This window comes from Fusarium vanettenii (assembly GCF_000151355.1).
Source record: "Fusarium vanettenii 77-13-4 chromosome 6 genomic scaffold NECHAsca_20_chr6_4_0, whole genome shotgun sequence".
NCBI lineage: Eukaryota > Fungi > Ascomycota > Sordariomycetes > Hypocreales > Nectriaceae > Fusarium > Fusarium vanettenii.
The window spans coordinates 749883-768779 of NW_003315865.1; the positions used below are offsets into that span (position 1 = coordinate 749883).

At 51.4% G+C, this 18897-nt stretch overlaps 9 protein-coding genes across 9 annotated transcripts; 5 read left to right on the top strand and 4 right to left on the bottom strand.

The window, feature by feature from the left end:
- Nucleotides 1–36: 36 nt before the first annotated feature.
- NECHADRAFT_43112 (uncharacterized protein) lies at nucleotides 37–3427 on the bottom strand (the record flags this gene model as incomplete). Its single annotated transcript, XM_003045106.1, has 4 exons — nucleotides 37–663; nucleotides 738–2203; nucleotides 2258–3140; nucleotides 3200–3427. The coding sequence occupies 4 exons, from the start codon at nucleotides 3425–3427 to the stop codon at nucleotides 37–39; spliced, it is 3204 nt and encodes a 1067-aa protein (XP_003045152.1).
- A 1055-nt stretch (nucleotides 3428–4482) lies between these two features.
- On the top strand, nucleotides 4483–5441 carry NECHADRAFT_81614 (uncharacterized protein; the record flags this gene model as incomplete). The annotated part of the gene is made up of 5 exons (XM_003044689.1): nucleotides 4483–4607; nucleotides 4658–4747; nucleotides 4797–5011; nucleotides 5063–5263; nucleotides 5305–5441. The coding sequence occupies 5 exons, from the start codon at nucleotides 4483–4485 to the stop codon at nucleotides 5439–5441; spliced, it is 768 nt and encodes a 255-aa protein (XP_003044735.1).
- Nucleotides 5442–5770: 329 nt separating this feature from the next.
- NECHADRAFT_42931 (uncharacterized protein) lies at nucleotides 5771–6841 on the top strand (the record flags this gene model as incomplete). Its single annotated transcript, XM_003044690.1, has 2 exons — nucleotides 5771–6070; nucleotides 6119–6841. 2 exons carry the CDS (start codon nucleotides 5771–5773, stop codon nucleotides 6839–6841), a joined length of 1023 nt encoding a protein of 340 aa, XP_003044736.1.
- A 178-nt stretch (nucleotides 6842–7019) lies between these two features.
- Nucleotides 7020–8531, bottom strand: NECHADRAFT_43074 (uncharacterized protein; the record flags this gene model as incomplete). The annotated part of the gene is made up of 2 exons (XM_003045107.1): nucleotides 7020–8248; nucleotides 8357–8531. The coding sequence occupies 2 exons, from the start codon at nucleotides 8529–8531 to the stop codon at nucleotides 7020–7022; spliced, it is 1404 nt and encodes a 467-aa protein (XP_003045153.1).
- Nucleotides 8532–9558: 1027 nt separating this feature from the next.
- Nucleotides 9559–11073, bottom strand: NECHADRAFT_94386 (uncharacterized protein; the record flags this gene model as incomplete). The annotated part of the gene is made up of 1 exon (XM_003045108.1): nucleotides 9559–11073. One exon carries the CDS (start codon nucleotides 11071–11073, stop codon nucleotides 9559–9561), a length of 1515 nt encoding a protein of 504 aa, XP_003045154.1.
- Nucleotides 11074–12487: 1414 nt separating this feature from the next.
- On the top strand, nucleotides 12488–13792 carry NECHADRAFT_122645 (glycosyltransferase family 32; the record flags this gene model as incomplete). The annotated part of the gene is made up of 1 exon (XM_003044691.1): nucleotides 12488–13792. The coding sequence occupies one exon, from the start codon at nucleotides 12488–12490 to the stop codon at nucleotides 13787–13789; it is 1302 nt and encodes a 433-aa protein (XP_003044737.1). The 3' UTR covers nucleotides 13790–13792.
- A 289-nt stretch (nucleotides 13793–14081) lies between these two features.
- NECHADRAFT_61924 (uncharacterized protein) lies at nucleotides 14082–15992 on the top strand. The gene has a single exon (XM_003044692.1). The coding sequence runs from the start codon at nucleotides 14099–14101 to the stop codon at nucleotides 15839–15841; it is 1743 nt and encodes a 580-aa protein (XP_003044738.1). The 5' UTR covers nucleotides 14082–14098; the 3' UTR covers nucleotides 15842–15992.
- Nucleotides 15993–17068: 1076 nt separating this feature from the next.
- On the top strand, nucleotides 17069–17943 carry NECHADRAFT_81620 (uncharacterized protein; the record flags this gene model as incomplete). The annotated part of the gene is made up of 2 exons (XM_003044693.1): nucleotides 17069–17309; nucleotides 17363–17943. The coding sequence occupies 2 exons, from the start codon at nucleotides 17069–17071 to the stop codon at nucleotides 17941–17943; spliced, it is 822 nt and encodes a 273-aa protein (XP_003044739.1).
- Nucleotides 17944–18038: 95 nt separating this feature from the next.
- Nucleotides 18039–18862, bottom strand: NECHADRAFT_102710 (uncharacterized protein). The gene has a single exon (XM_003045109.1). The coding sequence runs from the start codon at nucleotides 18807–18809 to the stop codon at nucleotides 18336–18338; it is 474 nt and encodes a 157-aa protein (XP_003045155.1). The 5' UTR covers nucleotides 18810–18862; the 3' UTR covers nucleotides 18039–18335.
- Nucleotides 18863–18897: the final 35 nt, after the last annotated feature.

Consider the following 18897-nt stretch of genomic DNA (forward strand, 5'->3'; position numbering starts at 1 on the left):
CGCTTTAATTCTACACACAACCCCTCTTGCTGATAATCATGACTTTCGGCCCATGTCATAGTTGGAGTCGCTCCCCATGTCAGAGTCAATGTGTCGGCCAAACACATACAGTTCCACGTCAGTGACCTCGCCCCTAAATTCCTTGGCCACGGTTCGGCGGAAGTACACACGCTTGAACCACTTGTATCCTTCTGCACCGGCAAAGAAGACACCCACGGCGATGAAGATGACTCCCCACTCCCAGTCGATGGGGCTGTGCATAAAGACGGTACGGTTGATGACGGGGATGTAAAGAGTCGGCGGTAGTAGGACAGTGCTGATGGTAACAGACCAGAAGAGGAAAGGGTTCTTCCACAGGCGCATGGTCCAAGCCTTGAAGCTGCCGCCTTGCTCAAAGATTTCTGCAAAGAATGACCGGCGAGAGTCGACTAGCTGCCAAGCAAAGAGGAGAAAGTCCCAGGTCATGGTGGTGAATGCGGTAGACCGGGCCGAAAAGACCGGCTCACAGGATTCCGAGTACTTCGTATTGCAGTCGTGTCCGAGACCCTGGTTGTTGAAGCCATACAGGACGACAACAGAGGACCCAAGAATGGAGATGAGCATCAGAATTCCGTAGACTCCAAGATCGACAAGGAACTCGGGAGTAAACACGCCGTACTTGAGCTGTTACCCGAGTGTTAGCATCCATGACAAAAGGGCTTAATACCCAGAGAGAGGTGGTTTCTCATATCACTTACACTTTGAGGCGGTCGGCGGAGAATGTCGGGAGAAGCCTGCTCGAAGCCAAGGCCAGTCTCAGTAAAAGCACCAGCAACCAAAAGCATCCAAATGATCTCCACAGGAGTCAGGACAAAGATGGAAACACCACTATCATCCTTGAACGCTAGTCCAACAAGGAGGCAAATAACAAATGCGACGTTAGCAGCAAGAACATGTAGAATGAACTTCTGAATGTTGTCAAAGATGCGGCGACCTTCCTCGATGGCGTTGAGAATAGATGCAAAGTTGTCGTCAGTTAGGATAATGTCGGAAGACTCCTTGGCAACATCTGAACCGTTGAGACCCATGGCGATACCAACGTCGGCGTGCTTCAAGCTAGGACTATCGTTAACACCGTCGCCCGTCATGGCTACGTATCGACCGCGGCGATGAAGAGCTTCAATCATGCGAACTTTTGTGGTGGGAGAGCATCGAGCGACGACAAGGGGAAGCTCAGGCATGGCGTCTAGTTCAGCATCGGACAAGTGATCGAAATCATGCGCGGCCATAACCATGTTCTTGGCAACGTCAGCGCGGATGAGTCTCATTCTGTCGGCAGATGGAATGATGGCAACATCAGCGGCGATGGCTCGAGCAGTTTCAGGGTGGTCTCCAGTAAGCATGTGCACGCTGATGCCAGCCTTTTGGCACATCTGCACGCTACCACGAGTCTCAGGCCGGGGAGGATCATAGATACCGATAAGACCGTGGAAGGTCAAGTCCTTCTCAAAGTCAGATCGATCCATGGCCACAGACAAGTCTTCAGGAAGGCCATGAACGGGCGTCCTGCTGGCAAGAGCAAGGACTCGAAGGCCAAGACGGGCAAAAGCTTCCATATTCTCCAAGATGCTGTCCTTTGCGGTGTCGTCCATTGGTTTGACATCGTCACCAACTTCCATCGAGACGCAGCTGCTAAGAACACGTTCGACAGCACCCTTGGTGAAGAGATGTCTCTCGCCAGTAGTGTTATCTTGAAAAACGACCGACATCTTCTTGACCTCGGAGTCGAAAGGAAACTCAGCGAGCTGGGTCCACTTAGGGTTTGATCCGGCAGAGAGAGTCATGCGGTTCCAGTTGAAGCGAGTGACAAAGACCTGGATGGCGATCTCGGTAGGGTCGCCTTGAACGCGCCACTCTTGGGGCCCGCCTTCCTCGCTTTCGAAGCCTACAGTTGCCAGGTTTGCAAGAGAGGCAATGTTCAAGTAGTTCTGCACCGCCTGGTTGGTGCTGGGCTCTGTGTTTCGATCGATCGTGTTCCACTTGGGCTCGTCGGTGTTTGAAGGCAGCTCCGTAGGAGAGAAGGGCGTGAACTCGATGTCACCGACCTCAGGGTTGTAAGGCTCGTTGGTCGACGGAACGGAGTAGGTGCCAAATCCTGGAAGCCAGGCCATCTTGACGACCATCTTTCCCTGAGTGAGGGTACCAGTCTTGTCGGAGCAGATGTCTGCATAATTGGTTAGCTATGTTCTGTTCATCAGCGATGACGGGCGCCTCTTACTGGTAACACCTCCAAGTGCCTCCAAGCTCTGCATGTTCCTCACCACCACCTTGCGGTTGACCATCTGCTTCGTACCAGCAGCCATCGTGATAGTCAGGACCAAGATCAACGAGACTGGCAGAGTGCCGACAGCCGTGGCGACGGCATAGATAATGACGTCCTTTCGAGGATCGAACTTGTTGGCGGCAAGGACAATGATGGCACAAACGACTGCAAAACCAAAGACGTAAAGAAACAGCTGTGACAGTTTTCGCTGGAGAGGCGTTCCGACATTGACTCCCAGAAACTCGCCGATCGTATCACCGATGGTCAACAGCCACTTAGTCAGGCGAGCGCCCAAGGTTGCTTTGCCGTTCTCGTCTCGCTTGACTTCTCTCTTCTTTCGTCCTGTATCGTTAAGGGCAGCTGCGATGGCTCCAATCTCGGTGTACGCTCCGGTGGCAAACACGACTCCCTTGCTACGACCCTTTGTGACAATGGTGGAGCTGTAGCAGACATTGAGTCGGTCTCCAGGACCAGTATCATCGTCGAATTGCATCGTTGGGTTCTTCCGCACTGGTAGCGACTCTCCAGTGAGCAAGGCTTCGTTCGTCTCGTAGTTGACAGCATCCAAGATTCGGATATCTGCTGGTACCGAGTCGCCCATCTTGAGGTCGATGATGTCGCCGGGGACAATCTCGCTGGTTTGGACGACGATGGTCTTGCCATCTCGGAACACGCTGGCGGTGGGCTGGCTGAGGGACTTTAACGAGTGGACGGTTCTTGCGGCTTGCAGGTCTTGGAAGAAGCCTATGACGATATTGAGGAGGATGATGGCTGCGAGGGCGCCGCCTTCGATCCAGGCTTTGATGCCGAGACTGGCAGCGAGAGCGAGGATTAGGACCTATTACGAGGGGCGCAATTAGCCAAATCGGTTGGATAAAGGGAATGGAATAGACTTACAAGTGTCATGCAGTTGCACACCTGGGCGATGAAGATCTTGATGGGCTTGACACCCTCTTCCTCGCCCAAGTCGTTGGGGCCATATTCCAAAAGTCTCTGGGCCGCCTCAGCAGCGGTCAGACCGGTCTCTGGGCTCGACTTGAGCTCTCCAACAACCCTATCGGCCGGTAAAGCATGCGCTGGACGCGAAAGAGGCTTATTGGATTGACCAGAGACGTGGCTTTCCATGTCCGGGGGAGGAGGAGGCGACATGGTCGGCGATCGAGGAGGTCAGCTGCTGAACGGGCTTTCCGCCAACTGGAATAGACAAGGAAGTAGGCAGAATATCAATCGGACTTGGTAGTGTGATCTAAGCTTGAATTGGAGGCATTGTCGAGACCTTTTTAAAGCTTATAAACAATAGCAGCCGGACAATGACATGGTTCCGGAATATTCTCAGGATTGCTTCGATTATACCCAAACGTGGAAGCCAAGAGACTATACGCCTTTTGACTAGTCAATAAAAGGTAATTTTTGCCTGGAAACCATTTTGGATAGGCAATGACACATCGCCGTGACGTGCCAGTTACGCGATGGTAACGACCAGCCAAAAGAAACCAGGAGAGCGGGTTCCTCGGGTTGCGCTCCCGACGTACAGGGAAATTAAACAGCCAGTAGAATGCCAGATGTGACTATTTTTCGAATGCCGAGAAGGACTACATGGGTTATACGATTCCGATATGACCTCAAACTACCGCAGGGGCGGAACGAGAGGAGTCATAGGGGACACGATTGGATGCAAGCAGAGCCTCGAGATGCCTGCTCGCACGTGCTTAGTCTAACCCAAGAACTTGAGTGACAGAGATCCACCGTCGGTAAGGCCAAAGACAGCAGTTAAACTGAGCAGCTACTGCAACGCTGAGATCGGTGGCCCGCAGTAGTGTGGGGAGTTTGGCCTCGATGGTTGCTTGGCTTCCTATTCGGGCAAGACTGCTAGCGATCTGTTGTAGCGCGTCCACTACCCTTAAGGTTATTTACCCGCCGCCAAGGAGAGGCCGAGAATTGAGGCAGGGGGAAGAAGATGGTGACCAACAATACCAAGAGTCACCAAAAGTCAGGAACTTGTCGCATTTCTCGGGCGAGATGCTCGGACAAACGGGCAAGGCAAGGGAGGACGATATTTAAAATGGGCCAGAAGCGAGATATGATGCGCAGAGTGAATTTCCTACCTGCGTTTGCTTCATCAAGAGTGTATATTACACGAATTTGTAATGTGATTGTTACAGTGTCGACTATCTTTCGAAATGGACTATTTCCGAAAGGTGAACGGGGTGTCACGGAATGCAGCCAAAGTCGACGAAGCGTCTTTGCGAACGGAGTCGAGAAAGATGGCCTCCTCGAAGCAAGAATCCGGCAACCCGACTCCGATGTGAGTATTATCCAACACACATCCGTAAACACATCTAACCTTCATGGCAGTGCCACGTGCGGACTCTTTGTGGCCTTTGGAACACTGGCCTGTCAGCTCCTCTTCGCCCAGAACACCGTCAACATCGATTCAGCAGCCATGTAAGTTCCGGTGTGTTGTAGGTCCTTAAAACACTGATAGGTAGTATAGACCGGCCCATCTCTTTTTCGGAGGGTTCATGATTACCTTGGGGGGTGCACTCGAGCTCTGCCTCGGTCACTATATCCCAGCGATGGCCTTGGTTTCCTTAGGCCTCTTCTGCTTCCCCTTCAACAAGACTCTGTTGCCAGCCTTCTCGACTGCCACACAAGGCATGGTGACCGACGGTGCGGTTTCTCCAACCATGGAGATTAGCACCCGGTTTGGTATGTTATTTGATCAGAGACCCGAACAAGACCTTGCTTATCACGTCGCAGAAACTTCGGCTCTCATCTTGGGCATGATTCTCCTCGTATACCTCGTATCCTCCTTCCGAACGAACGTCGCTCTGGTCTTGACAATCTTCTCCCTCGACCTCGGTATCGTCCTAACTACAAGTGCATACTGGTTATATGGTGGTCATGCTGTTGGCGAATTGGAAGTTGGCAAAAAGATGCTTTTTGTGGGTGTCAACAAAAGTAAAAATCTTGTGAGAAATATGCTGACATTTGGACGATAGGAGGCTGGAGTCTGTTTTATTGTCGCGTCCGCGTGCAGCTGCTGGATTTTATTCTCGACTTTGCTGGAAGCGGTAGACTTTCCCCTGTCTTTGCCTGTCGGGGATCTGGGTGGAAGGAAGATTCGCTTAAAGACTAATATTTCTTAGCAAGTCGTGCTGAGACCGAGATATTACGTGATGGACAGAGTTTGGTGGTGAGATGGACGTTGGGGTTTGACTCTTTGGTCTCATGGAGGGAAAATGGTTAGCTTAAAAGGAATACATAAGAAAAGAATATTAATAGTGAGAACTGACGTCAAGTCCTCCATTCGATTGCTTTCTTACGATTATAAATACGCCCGTGGTTAGAATCCGGTTTTCGGGAATGCTTCCGTAATGTACTTCACCCCGCTTGTAAGCTGGGGCGTAATCCTCATCCTACAACCTCTCTTCATATCACGTTCTATCAGATTTACAACTGCTGATTATGGCCAAACTTCCGTCTCCATTTAGTGACATTCCCCGTGTCAAGCTCATGTTTGACCGTCCTGTCGACATTGAGCCATTATCCCGGCTGACGGAATCACTGGATTGCGGGGCACGTGTCTGGATCCTGCGCGAAGACCGCAACTCGGGGCTTGCGTTTGGCGGCAATAAAGTGCGGAAGCTTGAATACGTGTTGGCAGATGCTCTTGCCCAAGGCGCTGATACTCTAGTCACCACGGGAGGAATCCAGTCCAACCACATGTGCCAGACTTCTGCTGCCGCTGCCCGACTTGGTCTGCAGGTGAATAAGCCCACATGCTCTTCAAGGGCAGCGATATTGACTCTGTAGGTTGCTCTATACGCAAAGGACTCGGTAGCCTCCAACGATGCTGAGTACAAATATACCGGAAACGTGCAAGCGAACAGCATCTTTGGGGCCGAAACATTTCCCATTGGCACCAGCGAAGAGACCGTGATCAAGACTCTCAAAGAGCGAGGAAGGACTCCTTATTCCATCCCAACGGGAGCAAGTACTCATCCGCTTGGAGGTCTGGGGTTTGCTCGTTGGGCATTTGAGTTACTCGAACAGGAGACAAAGCTCGGCGTAACTTTTGATGTCATCGTTTCAGCAACTGGATCTTGCTCGACACTTGGTGGTATGGTTGCCGGCTTCAAACTCGCGGAAAAGCTAGGCTATCCAAATTCGAAAAAGAGACTACTTGGATTCTCAATCTTGAATCCTTCAGAGCAGGAAGTGGTTAGTCTTGTCTTGACCATTGCCAAAACTGCCGCTTCTAAGATCGGTCTCTCACCAGACGACATCACCAAGGACGATTTTGAGATTGACACGTCGTACCTTGGAGGAGCATATGGGAACCTCGATGAGCGCACCTCTGATGGAGTCAAGGAGTTGGCAAGGCTGGAAGGCATTCTCACTGATCCAGTCTATACTGGAAAAGCATTGACTGGGTTGTTGCACACTGCTAGGGCCGGCGCTTTCAAGGATAAGAATGTCTTGTTCTGTCATACCGGAGGTCAAGCGGCCCTAGCAGCCTATCCACGCTTGAATTAAGGGGAGCAAGTGAGGTAAAGACGGGATTGCCCTAGAAGAATGATCATAAGCAGTCTGAAACACTAGCAAGCGTGAATAATGTTCAGAGGCGAGTTAACGATGAAAGATCGATATGAATCCGGGACTGCAATTAAGTGAGGTGGATATTGTGCAAAAGCAATCATAAAACGTGACTCGGCTATTCCTCAAAACATGCCCCCAAGTTCTTGAACAGATCACCAGCCAAGACATTAATACCCGCCGCCTTCTCATCCTCAATACCAAACGCAAGGAAGAGTTCATCATCAAGGAACCCATGATACTTCTGCCCTCTCTGCTTCCAACTCATTGATGTGACGTAAAACATGTCTGAAGTCGACTTGTCTGGATACTTCTCCCTGCCATGGATCCAGATTGGCTGGCGTGATATGGCGTGGATGTCGAAAGGTGCTTGTTGCTTGAAAACCATGATATAAGGTTCATAAACGCTGTGGTAACTGAAATACGTCTTGTGCTGGATTATCGTAAAAACGAATGTGTTGCTGTCATCAGGAACGCACATGGGATCGTTCCGATTGCACGTCGTGATTTGAAGGGAGTTGGTAGCTTGATGAATAGACTCGAGCTCTGGACCCAACTTTGGAAAGTATTTTGCCATGCAACGCTCATCAGACTCTTGTGACTGGGGAGCCAGATCTGGCCCGACTGAGCCATCCGCGTTGATGAGAGCAAATGACCGCTTCGGGGTCACGTCGTAGTGGGCATACATCTGACCATTCGAATCCCAGAAAAGGAACCAGTTCTTCTCGACTGGGTTCCAAGGCAGTGGTCTTTGTAGCTCTGTTCCCAGACGGAACTCGTTGAGGTGTTCCCTGTCGCCTTTCCAGTCGACCACCATGCGCAAGTCTTGAGCAAACTGGCCGAAGCAGGTGTGGACCGAATTAGAGCCAAAGATTGTGTAAGGCTTCTCAGGGCCATAAAAGACCCGAGCATCATGGGGGCCAATGTTGGTATTGAAAAAGGCCAAATCTCCTTCGCAGCGGCCACCCCCAACAGTAGCAGCGACCGTCAGAGTATTTGGTGGATGCAGACACCGAAGGACATTGTCTTGGAACGTGGCATCACAGACGAGCTCGGCGAACCATTGAGATTCTTTGTTTTCTAATCGCCATTGTGCCACAATGATCCAGGTGTTGTCGAGTGTGGGATGAGGAATGATGTTGGGGTTCATGGCTGGGAACCCGCTGCCAAAGTCGATCATGAAGAACTTTTTGTCTAGAGTTGATGCTGAGAAGACTTCTTGATGAGTGGCACCCAAGTCTTCAGGGAGGGGCAAGATTCCGGGTTGCGTGTCTTCATGATGCTCAGGTGTTGCTGCGGGGTCCTGTGGTGTTTCCGGGAGTGTCTCTGGTAGTGTCTCTTGGGGTGCTTCTTGTGGCGCCTCTTGTGGTATGCCTTGTGGTATTTCTTGTGGTGTCGTATCTTGTTGTGCCGCATCTTGTGGTGTTGTTTGCGGGTCCTCTGGTATCACCTCACCGGAGAAGAGAAGATCTTGATCATCTCCAGCATCCTTGGCAAACTGCGAAGGACTCCATTCTGTGCCGTGTTTCCGAAAACCCTCAGGGCTGCAGTATAACCTTATTGCAGTACCCAAAAGAAGAAGAGTTGGGATAACGAAGAGCACCAGTCGCTTGGTGTCCTTGACGAGCATCTTGAAAGTGTGTCCGATACTCGACAGACAGGACGAGGGACTGGAAAACTGGGATGGGTCCAAGACCTGGATGAGGGGGGCTGGCAAAGTCAAGCTTTCTTGAAAGTCTTGGAACCGCCCGATTCAGCCTGTATGAGTGAATTGGGTGGGCATTAGCATGCGGCGTATTCTATCTATTCCTCATCTGAACACAGCCCACGAGTTAATCACAGCTTGGCTCTCATGACGACATGGGATCGCCTTTTCTTACCCAACGACTCGGACGATTGTTGCAACCTCATGTGATGCACATGCGTCCAGGGAGCTGAAAAGAGAGGAGAAAGCAGGTCGGTAATGCAAGGACTGAGCAATAACGGCACAGCAAGATGTCACAACACTCAAATCCCGCATGTCACCAACGGATCCTCGTGTAAGATATGCAGTCAAGATTACAGGGTTGGTTGAGAAGCAGGGGTACACACACACTCTCGTGAGTCTTTTCACACCAAAAAAACAATCATCTTCATATGCATGCCGAGGCTTGTCGTTCTCACCACGGACCTTTTGCGGGGTCCCCGCCTCCGCAATGAGGAGCAGTGGAGGGTGTGGCGATCTGCAGGGCGCTAAGAACGGAACAAGCACCAGAACAGGGGCATCGAGCGATCCCCAAGTTTCCGGGGTGTGCTCCTCTCGGGAACTATCCAAGTCTAGGATAGTACTCAAGCGAGTTGCTCTTTCAAGGATAGCGAGCAGGGGTAGCTTGCAAGAGTGCGGCGCATTAGGTACGCTTTGATGCCGGTTGTTCCGATGAGGTTCAATATGCCGAGGATCACAAGCCAAGAAGTGTCGTTGATGGCGGAGGACCTGCCCGTTGAACCGCAGTGTGAAGGTTCCTAGGAGATGAAGCACGCGGGCAGTCAGAACACCACACCAAGTCGCAGAACGTGGCGCTCAATAGTAGCATGTTATAGCTCCAGGAATTTATGCTTGAATTCTTATTCTCTCATTACAGATGCTTAGATCTTGATACATGCTACATAATTACTACCTAAGATCGTGCTTGCTTGTTAGGTGATTCCCCCACTGCCGTCTTGTATAGCCATGATGCAAACTTGACACTGGGTGTGTCGATATACCTGTGTGTCAGCTCAGCCAAGCCGAAAGTCAACGGCATAAGGATGAGATGCGGCATTAGGAATGAAATCTCCAGGCCCAATGGCCCTGTTCTCGGCAGTAGTAGCTTATCTGCCCAGTGGGGGATGCCCTTCATCAGGTCCCCATTCTGCCAACCCGTGGCCAGGTATAGCCTGTCGCCAAGGGTCCAGAGCACTGGTCCGTGGACCAGGTATAGGGCAAAAGAGATGCGGCCAAGATATTGGCAAAATCTTGTTTCGAAGAAGCCTTTGAGCCATAGGATTCGCGGGATGGAAGCGACTAGGAATACAGCGGCCCAGAAGAGGTAGAACCACTTGTAGTCGTAAACGGCTTGAGGGTTGAGAGCTGATAGATAGTACCAGCCGCGGTTCTTTGCAAGCTGGTCAATGTCGCGATTCTCAGAGGGGACTCCGCCAAGGAACAGACTGAAGACCAGGAGGTGGTAGAAGATGAACTCTTTCACCGAGTAAAGGCGTGCTAAGAAGCGTGGCAGCTCTCCCTTCTTCGCCAACAAGTCCAAGTCGCAAAGCAACATGCCAGCGGTAAACATGGCATAGTGCGAGCCATCGGTGATGTACATAAAGTACACGATGAGACCGACCTCGCACCATAGCCGAGAATTCCGCGTGCAGCGCGAAAAGGCCATCATGGCCGTGTAGATGGCGATGGACCCTCTGAACTCGACGGGTATAGACCACAAGTGCCTATCGTGGGTGAGCCATGGTGCACCGCCGACTTTGTAGATGAAGCTAAAGTTCTTGAACTCCTTGTAGAATTCTACAACTTCAGAGAACCACGTCTTTTGCTGATCAATGTCGCGAACCCAAATGCCGAATAGGTGCCATGTCGTGATGTAGATGAGCAATGTCATGATGAGTGGGAGAAAGAGGCGAAGCCATCGTCTAAAGAGTGCAGAGGCGAGGTTGTCGCCGAGTTGAATGTGTTCACCCGCTTGGATCAAGGTGAGGGGCTTCAGCGACAAGACGTAGCCAGAAATAACGAAGAAAGTCGACACGGCGTAGTGGCCTCCAGAGAAGAAGTGTCTGACGCCAGGCAAGGAAACAAAGTAATAGTTTCCCTCATACCCAAAGCCATTCTCAAAGATGGGAGTCTGTTTACTGATCTCATGCGCCCAGAGCTCATGGTGGTGAAAGTAGACGAGCAGGGCTGCAAAGCCCCGGAGCCCGTCCAAATAGGCAGTTGGGCGCAGCTTCTCAGGCGAGGGTAATGTTCTCGCTCGAATAAAAGATCTGACCCTCTTGACGGCTTGCTGTATTTTTCCGCCTGCTGGTGCTGGTTTCCAGTATGACTTCCATTCTTTGTTAAGGGCCCAGTCGGGGTTGAGGTCGGCCTTGATCTCGTCCCAGTCTTCGACACTGTCGAGGAGACCACTGCTTGGAGGCGACATGATGTATGGGACGAGGAACAGAGTAAAAAGAAGAAGGATGTAATACAGCAAAGGTAATTGAGATGTCGACAAAGCTCAACTCAATCTTTTTGTCGACGCTCCGTCTTTGATCTCTTGAGCGCAGAGCTGAACAATTGACTTGCCAGATGAAAGCATCAGAATCAGGAATGTTAGCCGAGGGAGACACGCTGAGGAATCATGTGAGAAGATGACGACAAACGAGGAAGACGAGATCACGAGTTTGATCAGGTCAATCAATGTGGGACAAGAAGCTAAGACGAGATGAATGCCGCGAGGGACTTTTGAGGGTGCTGATCATGGTACCACGGGGGGCTGACAAGAACGCGCTCCGAGAAACTGCGGAGGCGAAATTACCTCTCCGCACTGATTGACAAATTTCATGACGTCTCTGCAAGGTGAGTAAAAGAGAAATCACATATGAATCCTCACAAAAGACCCAATTTGACCAACCTCCCCCCATGTGAATGACGGGTCAAACGGCAGCAAGCATCCTCCACACCCTCAAAGTCGGAGAAGCCCCGAGCTCAGGAACTAAATCAACCCCTGGTGCTGAGCTCACCCCAGAAAGCTTGTTTGATAAGGGCATAGATCGGTGCGGGGGAAGAAATTTCCCCCATGTTTGACAGGGGTTATGTCCGAGGCTCATTCCCCGTGTCACAAGCCGAATGAGAACCTTTCTGTGACCGACACTTGCTTCTCGTGGGTTGGGTTTACTGCATTGGTGACTTTGTCTTGTGCGGTTTGGGTGCACTATTGTTGCTAAAGTTGAGATTCTAGAGGCAAAGCTAGAATGGAGCTTGCATCGACAACTCCATGCCAGCTATTATCCACAGTCTATTAAGCTATACAGTACTCTCTACACATCCATTGACCTTAACAACCATGATCAAATCTCTCAAGATCAAATCTCCTCCCACATTACGAGATTCGTCATCCCGGCCCTCCCGTTGGCCAACAAACCCCTCCGCCATGCATCATCAGCTCGGAAAGATCAGACTCGCCGCTCGCTCGCCCACACTCCACGATCCGCCAGGCACGGAGCAGATTCCCTTCTCGGAAGTTGTCCTTGTGTTGAGCTAATAATACCCCTGCCCAGAGAAACGTTGCCATCACATGGGTCTTTGTTCAACCTAACCCTTGCCCCATTTCTCCGCTGTGATGTGATGCGGGCCCGTGGCGATGCCGATTTCAGGTTGAATCCACCCCGTGCGTGCCCCGGTAGTTATTGATAAGGCAGCTCGTGGGGAAATGGGTCAGCTTCTCTTGGTACTCATTTAGTTCCTCTACCCATCAATTAAGCTCCCAGTCGACTTCCAAGCCTACCAAGAACGAGTCAAGTGTAAAACTTGCATTGTCTTCTCTCTTCTCTTCTGGACAAGTCCAACGGTTGGTCATGGCGAGTGGCCCTCGACGGAACCTCCCAACCAGTCTTCGCATTCCACCCTCTACCGTCGAGTGGACCGTGACCAAAAAGTACGACAGCATCAACACCCGCGAGATCGAAAAGATGGGCTCCCCTCTTGGCTCGCCAACCCTGGCGGCCTCGACGGCAAAGTTCAGGAACAAGGTGCCAGCACAGATGCAAAGGTGTCTGCCGTTATACATAGGATGCGTCTGCCTACTCCTCATCATCCTCAATTTCGACGTCTTTTATGCCATCCCGAGTCCCCTTGATCTCATCTGGAGAGAGGGTGATCATCCCACACCGCCCAGCCGTGGCAGCTCATTCCCACAAAAGATTTGGCAGACATGGAAGCTAGACCCTCTCAACTTTGAGGACCGGGATCTCGTCACCTCACGGACGTGGGTAGCCAAGAATCCCGGCATGCGATACGAGGTTTTGACAGATGCCAACGAGATGGCATTCGTGGAGGAGCACTTTGGGCCCAATGGCCTCAACCGACCAGACATTGTCAAGTTTTACCGCAGCATCAACCTTCACATCATCAAGGCTGATCTCTTGCGGTACATGGTCATGTATGCTCAAGGTGGAGTGTACGCAGACATTGACGTCGAGGCTCTACGACCTGTGAATCGCTTCATCCCCGAGCGATACGACGACAAGGATATCGACATGATTGTTGGTGTTGAGATTGACCAACCCGAGTTCAGTGATCATCCAATTCTTGGCAAAAAGTCAAAATCCTTTTGTCAGTGGACCATCATCTCGAAGCCTCATCAGCCCGTGATGCTCAAGTTGATTGAGAACATCATGGCATGGCTCAAGAATGTCACCAAGGAGCAAAAGGTTCCACTTGGAGAAGTCCAGCTCGACTTTGACCAGGTCATCAGCGGTACAGGGCCCTCGGCTTTCACCAAGGCCCTACTTGAGCAGATGAACCAAAGAAGGTCGGGTGGACCAAAGGTTACCTGGGACATGTTCCATAACATGGATGAGTCCAAGATTGTTGGCCGCGTGCTGGTGCTCGACGTGGAAGCGTTCTGCGCCGGACAGGGACACTCTGATTCAGGCAATCATGATTCGCGTGGAGCTCTCGTCAAGCATCACTACCATGCATCCAACTGGCCCAGCAAGCATCCTCGATACAGCCATCCAGTGTATGGACAGGTCGAGGACTGCAACTGGAACGCCGAGTGTGTGCGTCTCTGGGATGAGAACGTAGCCGAGTACAACAAGTTGACGGAGGAAGAAAAGAAGACAAAGTTAGACGAGGCAAAGAAGGGTGGTGAATAGTAAACGTGAATGAATGTTTTGGTAATGAATCTTGATACCTAGGTAGTTGGTAATAACGGCGTTGAACCTGTTTAAACAAGTAAACCACAAGCAACTGATGACATTTTCTGGTGATGTTTTTCTCATGATGCTCGTTGCCGCTGACGACTGGGATTCCACCAATAGCGGCTTGGCGCATATGCAATATCTTTGATGACGCCCTTGCAACTGACGGGAGCCTCGGCATCTCACTTCAAGACCCCGCGTTCTCGGATATGAGTTTCATCCCCAGCCAAACTTCTTGCTTCTTACACACAATCAACATTCACAATGGCTTCACCTGATGAAAAACAACCCGTCATTATCGTCGGCGCTGGTCTCGCCGGCCTCGTCGCCGCCTTTGAGCTGTCGGAACGCAAAGTCCCCGTCCTTCTCGTCGACCAGGAAAATGAGCACAACCTTGGCGGACAGGCATTCTGGTCCCTCGGCGGCATCTTTGTGGTTGATTCGACCGAACAACGCAGGATGGGAATTAAAGACTCGAGGGAATTGGCGATGCGTGACTGGATGGGATCGGCTCGCTTCGATCGGGAAAAGGACGATCACTGGCCGCGACAGTGGGCCAAGGCTTTTGTCGACTTTGCGACCGACGAGATGGAGAATTATGTCAAGGATCGAGGGCTTGGCTTCTTGGTCAATGTTGGTTGGGCTGAGCGAGGCGATGGAACTGCGAACGGACATGGAAATTCAGTTCCCAGATTTCACATCACCTGGGGAACAGGACCGGAAGTTGTAAGAGTCTTTGCAGAGCCGGTCAAGAAGGCAGCAGAGAAGGGCATCGTCAGCTTCAAGTTCAGACACGCCGTTGACGAGCTGATCATTGACGAATCTGGACGAGCAGTCGGAGTCAGAGGCCGGATTCTCGAGGATGACGACTCCCCTCGTGGTGTCAAGTCCTCTCGAGTTGAAAAGGACAAGTTTGAAATTCGCGGCTCGGCCGTCATCGTTTCCTCAGGCGGCATTGGAGGAAACGTCGAAGCCGTCAAGGCAGCTTGGCCCGTCGACAGACTGGGCCCCAAAGTCCCAGAGAACTTTGTCGTCGGCGTTCCTGCGCATGTCGATGGACGCATGATTGGCATTGCAGAGGAAGCTGGAGCTCATGTCATCAACCGTGATCGGATGTGGCATTACACAGAGGGACTTCAGAATTGGAATCCCATCTGGCCGAATCATGGTATTCGAGTCCTCCCTGCGCCGTCTTCTCTCTGGCTCGATGCCACGGGTAAACGGTTGCCGCCGTTTCTTTACCCTGGCTCGGATACTCTGGCGACTCTGAAGTATATCTGCAGCACTGGGTACGACTATACCTGGTTCATCCTCGATCAATCAATCATTGCCCGAGAATTTGCACTCTCTGGATCAGAGCAGAACCCTGACATCACGGGAAAGAGTCTCTGGCTGCTTCTCACTCGAGTCTTTGGAAAGAAGGGCACCGTTCCTGTCCAAAACTTTCAGAAACACGGCGCAGACTTTGTCGTCCGTGAAAATCTCGAGGATCTTGTCGCCGGCATGAACGAACTTGCAAAGGCGCGTAACGGCCCGTTGCTCAACTATGATGATGTCAAAGAGGTGGTTCAAGCCCGAGATGACCAGTTTAACAATCCTTACACTAAGGACGGACAAGCAATGCTCGTCCATAACGCAAGGACTTACTGGCCAGATAAACGAAGCCGAGTCGCTCCTCCGCATCGTCTCCTCGACAAGGCTCATGGTCCTTTGATTGCTGTTCAAATGAACCTTCTTACCCGCAAGACTCTCGGTGGCATCGAGACAAATCTTGACAGCAATGTCATGAGAGAAGACGGAAGCCCATTCCCAGGTTTGTACGCTGCTGGAGAAGTAGCAGGCTTCGGCGGTGGCGGTGTTCACGGATACAGTTCTCTCGAAGGAACATTTGTCGGCGGATGCATCTTTTCAGGTCGTGCAGCCGGAAGAGCCATTGCTCGTGAGCTTCTGGGTGAAGAAGCATCATCTGGCGCAACAGGAAGCATCAAGTTCAACTCACGTCTGTAAGAGTTAAACCTTGGGTGGTATAGCTTTGATGACAATTTCGCGCGGGAGGATCAGTTTCCACATCACAAGTAGTTTCAGTTTGCGATTTTCATTGGCTCATGTATACGAAAGGAATTAGCGCTCACCCCTTCAATTCTTTCTTGGGGGCTATGCATGGATGGAGTTAATGTGACCCCATCGTAAAAGCCAGCCAGACCAGCAGCTTCATGCTTCCACAGCCACAGTTTTATTGCCAATTTTCAGCCGAGGACCTTTTCTTTCTCACTCCTAATGCGACTGATACTTAACTAGATGCTTATCGCAGCCAAAATGATAAGAATCAGCCCAAAATCAGCCTCGCAGGTGGACACACTCCAGCCCCCCTGGCCTTGAACTGCTTCAGCTAGAATACGGGTGGATCACTTCGGCGCCTTACCCGCTGGCCAAGAAAGCGAAGCATCGATGTGGCTGCGCAGGGACCTTATTCAACGTTCTTGCTCGCGTGAGTGTCGATCATCCCATCCAATCTCACTAGCTTCGCCGAACTAAAGACCAATATGCCGAAAAACAACAGAGCGGTCGGTGAAATTACCGAGATCTCCATGAACTCGACTGCTATAGAAGATTCAGTACTTGGTTATATGAGCAAAAGCCAAAGGTCGACACGTTCATCCACTCGTTATCCTGGGCGTCAACCTCGAACAGTTCAACAACACTTGAGGTCAGAACCCCGTGTCAAGTGCCGCCTTCTGCCCTGACCTTACAAATCAGCGATTAGTCCCCTGTCAAACTAGCAGGCCCCCAGCCCACTTTTGCTTCTTTTCTCGTCGCGGCTGGTTGCATGATCGTCCCTACAAGGCGCCACACACCTCACATTTCCAGAAGCAACGTCTCGCCAGGTGAATCCTGATTCATGGAAGCGGGCCCCTGTAACCAATCTCGAGGCTGTTACTGGACTCTTTTTCACGCTGGGCCGCCAAAATCTCACATCCCACTAAGAGCCGGCTCTGCGCCTTACCGGGGGCTGAGCTAGCATGGTATCTACATGGAACAGCGGTGCCGAGGAAGCGTGACAGCCATGTTTCGATCTTCATTTCTACCTCCTGTTGCCTGTGTTTTCTCTCCTTTCTTATGTCCGAATTAAGCTGCCTGTGATGACTTTCAAGTCTCTTTGACGGCCTTCTGTCATCATCACAGGTCTAACAGGGACCGGTCCTTCACGCCTGTGTGGCACGTCAACTCGACACGATGCATTCTCTTTTGCCATTCACAATACTCTTGAGCAGCTTTGCTGCCAAGGTTCTGGGCGATAGTCAGTTCGTCACGCCCGGATCAGCCGGATCAGACAGCTGGCGAAACAATCCGGGCTTCGATGTGGGAGAGAGCATGAACGTGGAATGGGAGACGGACCTTGACGAGACAAATCTTTTACTATGGCAGGATTATCCTCCTGCCGGCGGCGGCACACAGTTTTTCTTCCAATACAGAGGTGAGTGATGATGAAGCCTATATCTTATCTCCAGGCTGACTGGATCACAACAGAAAACACCACGTCGACGAGCTATATCTGGAAGGTCGGATTCGATGGCTTCTCCACCGACGCCAAGAAGGGAGAGGATGCTGTCTTTCACTGGACACTCTATGCTGCCGGTGGAACCACCGACGCCGTCGCCAACTCGCAAGCCTTCAACGTTACCATACCCAATGATGAGCCATCGACGACGACCGGAACACAAACACATACCAGCGGGGCGAGTCCTACAAGCTCCACCACTTCATCTACCGACGAACCTACCTCAGACCCGACCGAGACTTCTACCAATGACAGCTCGAGCCTATCTACAGGCGCCGTCGCGGGCATCGCTGTCGGAGCCACCATCGGAGGTATCTTGGCCTTGGGCGGTGTGGGCTTTCTCTTATGGAGGCGTTTCCGCAAGGGGCCCTCAACTACTGCCGCCGCTGCTGTGGAACAAGAGAAACCTCAGACCCAGCCTCAACCGCAAGCAGGCGCTACAGACTATTACAAGCCACCGCAGGCCCCGACGGAACTTTCTGGCCAGTCTTGGAACCCAGGTCAAACCGAGTATGCTCGGGGTCCTGGTGGCCTTCACGAGGCACCATAAGTCGTCCTTCTCAGTAAATAGCACAGGTGCAGTATATCCAAGGTGACTTTCTCTGGACACTGGCGCGAATTGATAAAGCATGGAGTTGATGGAATAGGCTAGCTATCATTCGCAAAAATCTCAAATTCTCGAGATATCCCTTCTTATTAGATAGTTTCAAACAACCATTCTTGTTATACTCTGGTCTCCGCCATCACTAATTAATCCCAGCTCTGAAAGGAAACGATGAAGCAGACATTGCCAAACTTGAAATTGAATCATTGGGAGGGATATGTCCTTGTCTCACCCTCGGCCACAATCCACATCGCCTGTGACATTAACTGAAACCGAAGCTTGCACATTTTTAGCAAGAATGTTCCATTCGATAAAGAGCTTACCCCGACGGCAACTGATTATTCACTCATCGCAGCCCAGACAGCCGTCAGTCCTCCCACAAGAGCCAGAGACCCTCGCACAATATTCATCCATCGCCAACGCTTCAACAAGTCCACTACCTCCTCTTTGCTTGCCTTTTCCAGCTCAACCTTGCTGGCCGCAATGGCATTCAGTCGGTTGTTGGTACCCATCATCACGAGCCCAGTCCAGGGTATCTGGGAGATTGTCGTCACAGCGGCAGCGACCCAAATCGTGCGTTGAGAAGGGACGAGGTATGCGGCAAATGCCGAGGCTGAAGCCGATACAATGGAAAGCGGAACCAAGGTTACGGCGCCTCGGATGTAGAAGTCCTTGAAGAAGGCTGTGTTGATAGAGATGGGCTGTTGGTAGAGAAGCGGCACAGTGAGATGCGAAGCACCGATGTTGGCGCCAGCCAGGAAGATGGACGAAGTGAGCCCGATGGCTTGGATGACGCGGGTCGTGGAGTCCATTGTGAGATTGGTCTCTATTGTTAACTGTCTGAGGGAGTGTTCAGACCTGTTTGCGTTGTTTTCTGGGCAAGAAGTTGTCTCCGCATTG

What these genes read in the sequence shown, in the direction of transcription:
- NECHADRAFT_61924 (XM_003044692.1), top strand. Translation starts at nt 14,099, where the DNA reads ATGGCTTCACCTGATGAAAAACAACCCGTCATTATCGTCGGCGCTGGT.
- NECHADRAFT_102710 (XM_003045109.1), bottom strand. Translation starts at nt 18,809, where the DNA reads ATGGACTCCACGACCCGCGTCATCCAAGCCATCGGGCTCACTTCGTCC.